Consider the following 12,226-nt stretch of genomic DNA (forward strand, 5'->3'; position numbering starts at 1 on the left):
TTTCCTTTCTGTTCTTTCTTATTTTCTTTCCTCTTCCCTGGTGGTCAGTGGGTAGCTGCAGGGGCCTGGTGTTCGGGGTCTAAGGCTGGGAGATTAGAATCTTGGAGCTGGATCCATCCTTGGCATCTCTTGCCCTCATCTCAAGCTCTGTTTGGGGCTCTACAATACATTCTGGCAGTTTACAGGTAAAATGGGTAGAAAATGGGAGAGTTTCTAGAATGCAATGTAGTTCAGAGTCATATCCTTAACAACATGAGGGATACCAGAATTTTCCTGGCATATAAACACTGGTTGTTATCTTGATCTGACATCTATAAGAATTCTGTGTGTGTGGTTTCCGTTCTTCAACGCCAATGATGTATTGCTTAAAAATAAACAAGCACTGTCTTCTTTTTCTAAAAAAGAGCATGCCTTTGTGTATGTCTGGGAGGTCACATGTGTGTATGTGTTTGTGATTTTTATGTCTCCTGCCCACAGGAATCTTTCTCTTGCACATTGTTCTGGAGATTAATTTTCGAGATTAACTAAGTTCCTTTCCTTTCGTTTCATTAGGAATTAATATAAGTCACTTTGCTTTTTTCTGTGCCCTCATTGTGTTTGCATTGAAGGAGGCATATTTTTTAAAACAGATCCATGTCTGTAAGTGGACATTTATGGTTCTCTCCCACAAGAATCAGGCCTTGAAAAAGGGCTGGCCTGTCCAGGGTGCTGTATTTGAGTTGCTCAACTTGGTGATTTAGAGCTCACTACTCTTCAAAAGAACATGGTCAGTAGATGCCTTTCTTCCTATGTCCAGAGTTCTTCACCTCCTTTCTGGGGAAGAAATATATTTAACAGCTGTCATGAAAGGAACATCTATTTTCTTATGAAATTACCTGGCCAACATTGTAAATGTGTGATTCTGGAGGCCCTGTACCAACTTACCAGTTGGGACAGTTTCCCAGCTCTCAGGGTCAGTGAACAATGATCTTGAGATTCCAGATTGTCCTTTCAGAAAGGAATTTAAGAGTTCTGTTGGGTTCAGGGGGAACCTCAAGCAAATATATCCCTGGATGCTGGGCCACGTAGGAGCATCTCAGCCAAGGAGAGAACTGTGCTATACCCATTGAAGTCCGGGTGTTCCCAGCCATCAGGGAGTAACAGTGATGGTGGGGACACTCCCAGTCTTGAGGGTCTTTCTTTATCATGTGCTGTTTTAGATTTGCTCTTCTGTCATTGGCTTTAATGGATGGTATGATAATGTGTTGGTTTTTTAAATTTTATTTATTTTTGGCTATGCTGGGTCTTCATTGCTGCTCTCAGGCTTTCTCTAGTTGTGGGGATTACTCTAGAGAGTTGCACTGCACAGGCTTCTCATTTCAGTGACTTCTCTTATGTAGAGCATAAACTCTAGGCTCCTGGGCTTCAGTAGCTGCAGCATGCAGCCTCAGTAGTTGTGGAGCACAGGGTTAGTTGCTCTGTGGCATGTGGAATCTTCCCAGACCAGGGATCGAACCTGTGTCCCCTGCATTGGCAGGTGGATCTTTAACCACTGGACCACCAGCAAAGTCAGATAACGTGTGTTTACATGTGTGTCTCCCTCACTGGGTGGTAGGCTCTAAGGCCTCTGCTCTGCACATCCTCAGGGTCTGCAGGATGGCCTCCTGAGGGTCCACATTCATCAAAATGCTATTTGAGTGAGCCAATGTAGACATTCACAACTTAACGAGTTGGAGGGTGAGCAGCCTCATAGCCCCTTGAGAAGAACAGCCTCTGCTCCTGTATCACATGGGAAATGAATGGGGCAGTCGCTGATGACGGTGTCCTGGTGCTTGAGTGATTTCTAAAACCAGTGCTTGTTCCTCTGCCTGTTTCCATGCTGCTGATTTTAAAAGCTCTCCCTTCAGGAAACATCTGAAAGACAGACAGATGAACTGACAGAAAGACAACACGGACAACTGTCAAGTCAGAAAGAGATTGTTGAATAGGAAGGAAATGGCAGCCCACTCCTGTATTCTTGCCTGGAGAATCCCATCTACAGAAGAGCCTGATGGGCTATATAGTCCATAGGGTCACAAAGAGTCGGACATGACTGAAGCGACGGAGCACGTACACAAGGAAATTAAGACATACCTCTGTGTTCTTGTTGATAACTTTTTGGCACTCGGTCTAAAATGAAACCACCTTTTGTTAATACTTTAGAGCATGGGTCAATGGACTTTTTCTGTAAAAGACCAGATAGCAAATATATGGGTTCTGTCATGACTATTCACCTCTGCTGTTGTCGTGTGAAAGCAGCCAGAGACAATATGTTAACAAATTGGTGTGGCCATGTCTCAATAAAACTTTATTTACAAAAACAGGCAGGGGGTTGGATTGGGCTGATGGGCTTCAGTTTGTCAGCTCGTGTCCTAGAGTTCTACATGCTCTGTCGTGTTCTGATAAAATTAATGAAAATTTACTCATTATGCTATTTTTTTTTGGTGTTCTCTTGCTATGGCTAATAAAAGGTTGACTTATTTTGAAAAGCAAGACATTTTTCAAAAAGTTGTTTTAAAAAATATCTGCAGTGGGGTGGGAGGGAAGTGGAATATGTGTGCATAGAACATGACTGTCTGAAAGAAGAGCGGCGTGGTCCTTCCCAGACCCCAGTCAACCCTACTCCGTCACCCGTCCTTCCCCAACCCGCCCAACCCATCCTTCTCGCACGGGTCCCCAAGGCTAAGTTCTCACCCACCCTGGCCCTGGGGCTTGGTGGCCAGCAGTTCTGCACCTGTGCTCTCCTGTTCCTCTTGCCTCAATGTCTATGCAGAGGTACAGGCTGAGTTTGAACTGATCACTGCCCTAGAAACTTTTCACTCTTTTTATTTTCCTGCCAAAGACAGTGAGTTAAACCTACAGATTGTCCCTTTTTTCACCTTCTCTCCCCAACTTAATTGTCTTTGTTCCAAGTTAAAGGATCATGATGAGGTAGAAAAAAATGAAAACTTTATAGACACCATCTTTCACTCCCATCAGGTATGTTTTAGAGTCTAGAGAGGCCCATGTGAAACAATCTTGCTGGCAGTTTTACTGGCTTTCCAAAGGAGAGCTAAAATGCTCGTTGCCAAGCAACTCACAGGCCCTGGCTTCCTCCAATAATGTGGACTTAAAAATAAAAATTGTCCTATGATTGACTTTTGAATGGAGGAATCATGTGGAAACACACAGGGCAAACAGTTTGATACAACAATGCTATATCTGTTTATTTCATCTTTGGTATCTTTTCCTGGGGCCTTTACAGGGCCATGTGGATAAATAAATGGGGTGTGCCTTCAGCAGAGCAACTGATGAACAAGACTCATCCATAAGAACTTCATAGTACAGTTGATCCTCAGAATCATTTGCAGACTCTATGTTGTGAATTATGTTCAAAATCCATAGTTTTATTGTAATTAGCAGACATGCTTAGTAATAAAAAGTTTGAGCCACCCAGAGCACATGTTCCCAGCTAAGACTGGACAAGCCAACAGCTTTGTCTTCTTGTTTCATCTCTCATCATGTACACAAGGGTCTCTTTTGCAGTCTATTCAGTGACACTTTTTTGTATTTCTATGCTTTTTGTTGGTGATTTCACTGTGTAAAGTAGCCCCCAGGTATAGTGCTGCAGTTGTCTAGTGCAAGAAGGCTGTGATTTACAGAAAAAATACATGTGTGAGAGAGGCTTCATTCAGGCATGATATAGTGCTGTTGGTGTGAGTTCAGTGTTAATGAATCAACAATATGGTACATCCAGGAAAAGGAAATTCACTGATGTATATGCTTCAGAGTTCTGGAAAGTACTTAAGTAACATCGAAGTGTATGATGATACTGTGGAAACGGGCTGTATTGGTGGATTCATAATATGCCCAGTTTTTTTTTTCTTTTAAAGCATAGTGGAAAATATTGTAAGGCTGAAAGCCAAAGAAATTTATGGTCATGTTACCCAGAGTCAAGGAAATGTTAAATCCTTCTCAGCTAGTGTTTTATTATATAGAAGGTACATATAATTCATTATCTAAAAGAAATAGAAATTAGGATGTCTTTAAATAGATATGCACATAAAACAAGGTTATGTGTTGATCAATTGATGAAATATTGTGACCCAGGGGTCTCAGGAACATAAACCCACATATTTCCCCTAGGGGCATGGCTCAGCATTCACTAGCTCAGTGTTCCTGGAGACGTAATAAAAATAACTGTCATGACTAATAAGAATTAACCATATATGATCACAACTTAACTCTGATGGGATGTATCTCCCACTTCCCATATGGAAGACAAAGGCCTAGACTTGTCCATGTACAATGTCTGTACTGAGAATGTGTGCCAGGAATGAGACTTGACTTCCCCATCTGGTTGTCAGCTCTGGACCTCATGACCTAATCACCTCCCAAAGGTTCAACCTTCAGATACTATCACATGGGACGTTAAGCTGCAACACATGAATTTGGGGGAGATGTAAACAGTCAGTCCATAGCATTGTCGTTCCACCACTTTTATCACTGAGTGTTTTCCTTGAAGGGAAACTATGATATATTTTAAATTGCACTGGCACTGAGCCATAGTGAGCCCAGTATCTCTGAACTGACACCTTAATTGGTCCCAGATGGAGAGGGGAAACTATTGCTCTTACACGTCTTTTCTCCCGAAGGTCCGATGCAGGTCACATGTGAAGTGGTTTTCTGTCTCTGAGGTCTAATCTCTGCTGACAGGGGCCTGCATGTCACACTGGGTCTCCTGAGCTGGACAGTCTCTCTCCAGAGAGCTGACTGGGGTGCAGGGGGGTTGGGGGAGGGGCCAATGGCTGACTGCTGAAAGTAGTGAAAGTGTTAGTTACTCAGTCACGTCTGACTCTTTGTGACTCCGTGGACTGTAGCATGCCAGGCTCCTCTGTCCATGGAACTCTCCAGGCAAGAATACTGGAGTGGGTAGCCAATCTCTTCTCCAGGGAATCTCCCTGACCCAGGGATCAAACCTGAGTCTCCTCCACTGCAGGCAGATTCTTTACCATCTGAGCCACGAGGGAGGCCCTGACAACCTGATTAAAACCTGAGGACAAACCCCTCTCCTCTGGCAAAACAAACTCAACACAGGGCATGGGAAGCAAAGAGGCTCCCTCAGACTTCAGGATCAGGGACGGCTCCAGAGACAAAATGACATTTGGCAGCAGTTAAGAGGCAAGAGTTGATGACGTAAGCAGAAGCCTCTTAAAAGCAAGGCAGGAAGAATGTCAAGACAAGTTCAGGAATGAAGAAAAAACATGAGTCGTTCCTTCATATCACTTTTTAAAGGGCCTAGAAACACCATCTGTAAACTCCTGGGCCTCACTACTCAGGCCACTGGCCCCACACAGCACCTGCAAAATCCCTAGAGGAGTCCCTTCTAGAAAGTTCTGCCTTCTGTTGCTGATTGAGTGCTTGGGTCTATGTGTGAGTGTCCCCGGTTTTAATCAGGAATATGAATACCTTTTCCTTTGTCACTACCCTGTGCAAATATATGTTAAGAGACCATGGCAATAAAGTGGGTGCAACTCCTTGGCAAAAGAAACCTTGCCCTGTATTGTAAACACATAGCTCAATACAAGTTCATGGCTGGGAAAGTGCTTTTTTTATTGCAGGGATTGCCTGGTGCAGAGAAAGGCCCGATGTGCAGACAGCATGCCCAATCATGGGTCACAGAGTTGCTCTCTCCCCATCCCTGCCTCTCATTTCTATCCCCAGGCCTCATTTTGGGCAGTGTTGTATGCATAGACACACAGGAATACCCATCACAGCCAGGACAGTGGTGCCAAGGGAGGTGTTCTGCATGCTCTCCATCCTTGGGGTTAGAAGCACTGGCTCAGCTGCCAACTACAAATAGCTTCATGTAGAAGATGATGTTAATTAGTACGCATTAAAAAAAAAAAAAGGGAAAAAAAAACCACTGCTCACAGCAAGCCATGTAGGGGCCCGAAGTCCTACCCTGACAGCCAGAGTGAAGCATGGCCCACTAATGCAGCCTTAATTCACTTTGTTGGCAGAGAAAGCAAGCTCACCATGCTGCTGCGGGAGTCCCTGGGGAACGTGAACTGCCGCACCACCATGATCGCTCACATCTCTGCCGCCGCTGGGAACTACGCCGAAACCCTGTCCACCATCCAGATCGCCTCGCGAGTCTTGAGGATGAAGAAAAAGAAAACGAAGGTAAGGGGTTTGCCGGGGGTGTGGAGGAGGAAGCAGCTTTCGGAGACCTGCCCTGGAACTGAGTCAGAAAGAGTGGAATCAATATTTCTAATCCCCCAGCACCAGGGGCCTGGTGAGCTTGGCTGCCGAAGGCCTGGCTCAGCATCCACCTCAGGGTAGGACTACCTCCTGGCCGATACAGAAGTCCCGTCCCCCCACACTGCTGGTGATTTCCTCAGTCATCCAGCCTGGACTCCTGATGGGGAGTGCTTGGTTCACTTTAGAGAGTTTAAACGATCACGACTTTGAGGTGAAACTTTTTAAGAGCGATGGGAAATATCCATAGTCTGTATCTTGCCTACCTTGGTCCTTCAGCTGATTGATCCCAAAGGGGACTGTTTATTCCTTGCTCAGGTGACCCTACTTCCTGTGCATTCCCAGGAGACACTTTTTCAGACCAAAGGGTGTGGTCCTGTTAATTCAGTGGTTGATTATGGTTGATGAAACCACTGGGCTCATTTTCTCAGGCAGAGGCAAAGCCAGGACAGTGGCAGTATGACAAGAATGTCTGAGAAAATCATTATGATTGTGGTCAGTCTGGTCTGTGGACACCTGGTGATTTGTGGGGGCTTTTCCCCCTCCTTTATATATATATATATATTTATATATAAATAATTATTTATATATAGACACACATATATTTGGTCAAAAGCACATCTTTCCAACCAGTGTCCCCTGGCACAAACTGTCATACATGGCTTGGGGGTGCAAACTAGTGACCCCCTCCAGTCCTTAGTAGGTCACATGGGACCTGGGCCGGTCACCTTTCATGAGCAGCCTCTGCTTCCCCAGTGTGCCTCACAGTAGTATGAGGGCATGACATGCAGAGCTGGGGCACCTGGCCTGGCACACCTGGGTAATGGCCCGGGGTCTGGATGGCCTGCGTGGAGCCAATGGCCTCTGCCAGTCACCTGGCCGGTTGCCCCACGATGCCACACTAACTGTTTCCCTCTCACTCACAGTACACATCGAGCTCCTCTGGGGGAGAGAGCTCCTGTGAGGAAGGCAGAATGCGCAGACCCACCCAGCTAAGACCCTTCCACGCCAGGGCCGCCGTTGAGTCAGACTTCCCCATCCCTCACCTGTCCAGCGACCCTGACTACTCCTCCAGCAGCGAGCAGTCCTGCGACACGGTCATCTATATCGGGCCAAACGGCACAGCCCTCTCTGACAAGGAGCTCACTGACAACGAGGGGCCCCCAGATTTTGTCCCTATCGTGCCAGCCCTGCAGAAGGCCAGGGGTGACAGCCGGTCCACGGAGGCCGGAGAGGCTGGTGCTGGCAAATCCGAAAGGGACTGCTTGAAGTGCAACACTTTCGCCGAGCTGCAGGAGAGGTTGGATTGCATCGATGGCAGCGAGGAGCCCAGCAAGTTTCCCTTTGAAGAGCTGCCAGCCCAGTATGGGGCGGAGCAGGCAAGCAAGAGTGTCCCGTTGAGCCAGGCAGCCGGGGCAAGCCCGCTCTGTGAGTCTGATAAGGAAGATGATGGCTCAGACGGCCAGCTGACAGACAGAGAAAGTGCGGAGCCCCCAGCCTCCAAGGTGCAGAGGAATCACTCCCCGGTCCCTGCCGCATTACTCACCAACAGCCCCACCCCTGCCTCACCGCGGAGCGTCCCTGGCAGCAGCAGCCAGCACAGTTCTTCCCAGCTCACGCAGAGCCCCAGCCTCCGGAGCAGCCGGGAAAGCCTGAACTCCTGTGGCTTTGTGGAAGGCAAGCCCAGGCCCATGGGCTCCCCCAGGCTGGGCATCGCCAGCCTGTCCAAGACCTCAGAGTACAAGCCGGCCAGCTCTCCTTCCCAGAGATGCAAAGTCTACACCCAGAAGGGGGTCCTGCCTTCTCCGGCACCGCTGCCCACCTTGAGCAAGGACTCGGGCATGGTGTCTAGTGAGTCCCTGCTGCAGCCTGAGGTACGCACCCCCCCGGTCGGAATGAGCCCCCAGGTTTTGAAGAAATCCATGTCTACTGGGAGCGAAGGGTTCCCAGAAACCCCTGTGGATGGCGATCATCAGGCAGCAACTTCCCCAGATTCCAAGAAGGAGATTCTGAGCACCACGATGGTGACGGTACAGCAGCCTCTGGAGCTGAATGGGGAGGACGAGCTGGTGTTCACGCTGGTGGAGGAGCTGACCATCAGCGGGGTGCTAGACAGTGGCCGCCCCACCAGTATCATCAGCTTCAACAGCGACTGCTCGGTGCAGGCCTTGGCCTCAGGCTCCCGGCCTGTCAGCATCATCGGCAGCATCAGCGAGGACCTGGAGTGCTACTCAAACGTGGCTCCTGTGTCTGAGGTCAGCATCACTCAGTTCCTGCCCCTCCCAAAGCTGAACCTGGACGAGAAGGCCCGGGAGGTGGGGAGCAGACGTTCCTCCATCAGCTCCTGGCTGAGTGAGATGAGCACAGGCAGTGACGGCGAGCAGCCGTGCCACAGTTTCATAGCACAGGCGTGTTTTGGGCACGGGGAAGCAATGGCAGACCCCCCGGCCTCGGAGTTCGTCGGCAGCATCCAGAACACTGCCGTGGTGTGCCGGGAGAAGCCCAAGGCAGGCCCCGACAACCTGCTCGTCTTGTCTGAAATGGGGGAAGACTCCTTCAACAAGGCAGCCCCCATCAGAGGCTGCAAGATATCCACCCTGGGCAAGGCCATGGTTACCATCTCTAATACGGCCAGTCTGAGCAACTGTGAAGGGTACATCCCCATGAAGACCAACATTACGGTATACCCCTGCATCGCCATGAGCCCCCGCAACGTCCAGGAGCCTGAGGCGTCCCTGGCCACCGTCAGCTCAGTCCCCAGAGCAGCCCAGTCCCAGGAGAGCAAGGAAAGTGGTGCAAAGAAAGAGATGAAATTTGAGGACCCCTGGCTGAAACGAGAAGAGGAGGTGAAAAAAGAGAATGCTTATCCCAAAGAAGAAGGGAGTAGGTTTGAGACAGCCACGGGACCCCCAAAGTCTGAAGCCAGAGCAGAACAGGACAAGAAGGCCAGCCCCAGTGACAGGCTGAGCAACAGTAGCGGTGAGGTGTCTGCCTCCCCAGGGGCCGACAACTTCAGGAGAGTGGTGGATGGCTGTGAGATGGCCCTGCCCAGTGTGGCTGCCCAGAGCCCCGTGCATCTCAACAAAAGCCTGAAGTCCAGCAGCCTTCCCAGGGCTTTTCAGAAAGCCAGCAGGCAGGAGGAGCTAGATAGCCTCTTCTACCATTGCGCCTCGGAGACCAACGGCATTGGCTCGGCTTCTAGCACCCAGCCTTCCAAGGCCAACCTGGAAAGGAAGGTGGCGTCCCCCAAGCACTGTGTCCTGGCTCGGCCCAAAGGGACTCCCCCACTGCCCCCTGTCCGGAAGTCCAGCCTGGACCAGAAGAACCGGGCTAGCCCACAGCACAGCGCCTGCAGCAGCAGCTCCAGCAGCCCCTTAAACCAACCTGCACCCTTCTTGGCCAGCTTCCCCGACGAGCCCAGTAGCAAGATGAAGGATGCCAGCAGCAGCAGCAAGCTCTTCAGCGCTAAGCTGGAGCAGCTGGCCAGCCGGACCAACTCTCTGGGTAGGACCACAGTCAGCCACTACGAATGCCTCTCGCTGGAGAGGGCGGAGAGCCTGTCCTCCATGAGCTCCCGGCTGCACGCGAACAAGGACAGCACAATGCCCCGCACAGGGAGGAGCCCAGGCCGCAGCGCCGGGGCCTCACCCACCAACCCAGGCCCCACGCAGTCGGCCGGGGCCTCGCCCAAGGCCAGCCAGTCCAAGATCTCCGCCGTGAGCAAGCTGCTCCTGGCCAGCCCCAAGGCCCGCAGCCTGTCCACCTCCACCACCAAGACCCTGAGCTTCTCCACCAAGTCCCTGCCGCAGGCGGTGGGCCAGAGCTCCGGGCCGCCCCCCGGCGGGAAGCACATGTCCTGGTCCACCCAGTCGCTGAGCCGGAGCCGCGGCTCCGGCCTGGCGTCCAAGCTGCCCCTGCGGGCGGTGAACGGGCGCATCTCGGAGCTGCTGCAGGGCGGCGCGGGCGGGCGAGGGCCGCCCGGGCGCGCGGGGCCCGAGGCAGAGGAGCGAGCTGTACCCACCGACGAGCGCCCGGCGCCCGCCGCCCCGCTGCCCTCGCCCTACAGCAAGATCACACCGCCGCGCCGGCCCCACCGCTGCAGCAGCGGCCACGGCAGCGACAACAGCAGCGTGCTAAGCGGGGAGCTGCCGCCCGCTATGGGCAAGACGGCGCTCTTCTACCACAGTGGCGGCAGCAGTGGCTATGAGAGCATGATGCGCGACAGCGAGGCCACCGGCAGTGCTTCGTCCACCCAGGACTCCATGAGCGAGAACAGCAGCTCCGTGGGCGGGCGCTGCCGCAGCCTCAAAGCCCCAAAGAAGCGCGCCAACGCAGGTAGACGTGGGCATCTGGTGGGCGCGGGGTGGGCCTGGGATGCAGGGATGGGAGCCCAGGCACCCCTGTCCCTGCCACCTGTCACCTGCTGGGGACAGAGCCATCACTGTCAAAACCAACCTTCTGTCAGGGCATCGCTCAGGCTTCAGGCTGTGATGCTCCTCAGTCTCAGCCCAGAGAGAAGGCAGGCCCCCAGGGCACTGCTCCTCACTCACCAGCCGTGGGTTGTCAGGGGTAGGGGTGCGGGGAGGGGGGCGGGAAGAGGCCTCTTCCTGCATGAGATCTCCCCATTCTGGGCCCAGACCCCTGGTTTCTCTGCTCAAGGAAAAAGAATACTGCAGCTTAGAACCACTCAAGGGATCAGGTCATTGTAGCTACCCTTATGTGGAGAAGGAAATGGCAACCCACTCTAGTATTCTTACCTAGGGAATCCTGTGGATAGAGGAGCCTGGTGGGCTGCTGTCCATAGGGTCGCACAGAGTCACACACAACTGAAGCGACTTAGCATGCATGCATGCATTGGAGAAGGAATGGCAGCCCACTCCAGTGTTCTTGCCTGGAGAATCCCAGGGACAGAGGAGCCTGGTGGGCTGCCATCTGTGGGGTCGCACAGAGTTGGACACGACTGAAGTGACTTAGCAGCAGCAGCAGCAGCTACCCTTATGACCCCGTGGCCCCCAGAGCCTAGCAGCCGTTCTCTGGGGTTGAATGAAGCCCACTGTCTCATGGAAGGTGCCGTGGGGGCAGCCCCTCCTCCACGCCACTACCCCTTCCACACACACTGGTGGAACAGTCAGGCTCCCACCACAGGCTTGAAATATCCAACATTCATACACACACACACACACACACACACACACACACAGCACACCACGCCCTCACTATGGAACCAAAATGCATGCTTTTGGAGGAAGTCTTTGCTGTGTCCAGGAACCTCCTATCAAAAGACAAATAAGTCCTCTGGAGGAACTGCCATGTATAAAGCCCACTAATTTGTCTCTTTGGAGTTTGGGGGAACATGTGACAGTAAGTTGTGATGGGCAAGGAGAAGAGGACCTAGGTCAGAGCTGATGGCCCAGGTGGCCATAGGGTAGGTGAGGTGAAAGGTCAGTAAAAAGAGAAAGGGACAAAGAGAAGACAGAACCAAGGACAACTTTAGCTCCTTGAGAATTTTGCTGACTCATCTTTGCTCTTCAACCACCTTCAGAGAACTTGCCCCCACTCATCTTTAGCGCGGGACTTGTTTGTAATGAAGGCGTCTCCTGCAGAGCCTCACATGCAATTCTGCACCTTGGTCGATGTGTGAGTGGCCTGTTGTCCAGCTCTCCTAGCCTGTCCTTAGCTACACTGTGGTCCTTCTGTAGAACCTGGAGTGCTCAGAAACCATTGCCCAGTGGAATATTGATGCCACCAGCACATTTGGAATTAAAAGATGAGATGAAACCCAAAAGAAAGGTCTCCTTTTTCCTGCAGCTGCTCCAGCCAGCAACTGCTTCTCAGGTTTTTTTCTCTCAACCCCAGGGTTGCTTTTTTCTATTCTCACACTACAGACAGGCACAAACTCTGGAATATTTCAATTCAGATGTAAGGACTGTGGTCAGTGCACACGGTAAACCATTTGTCTGCCTAAAAA

General features: G+C 51.3%; 1 protein-coding gene across 1 annotated transcript in view; it reads left to right on the top strand.

Moving 5' to 3' along the window:
- The window catches only part of KIF26B (kinesin family member 26B), a 516,667-nt gene that overhangs the window by 478,868 nt on the left and 25,573 nt on the right, over positions 1-12,226 (top strand). Inside the window, exons 11-12 of the mRNA XM_040263613.1 lie at positions 6,021-6,183; positions 7,185-10,593. Of these exons, the coding sequence (XP_040119547.1) occupies positions 6,021-6,183; positions 7,185-10,593 (3,572 nt within the window). The remainder of the gene's footprint in view (positions 1-6,020; positions 6,184-7,184; positions 10,594-12,226) is intronic.

Source organism: Oryx dammah, unplaced genomic scaffold, assembly GCF_014754425.2.
Source record: "Oryx dammah isolate SB20612 unplaced genomic scaffold, SCBI_Odam_1.1 HiC_scaffold_21, whole genome shotgun sequence".
Classification (NCBI taxonomy): domain Eukaryota; kingdom Metazoa; phylum Chordata; class Mammalia; order Artiodactyla; family Bovidae; genus Oryx; species Oryx dammah.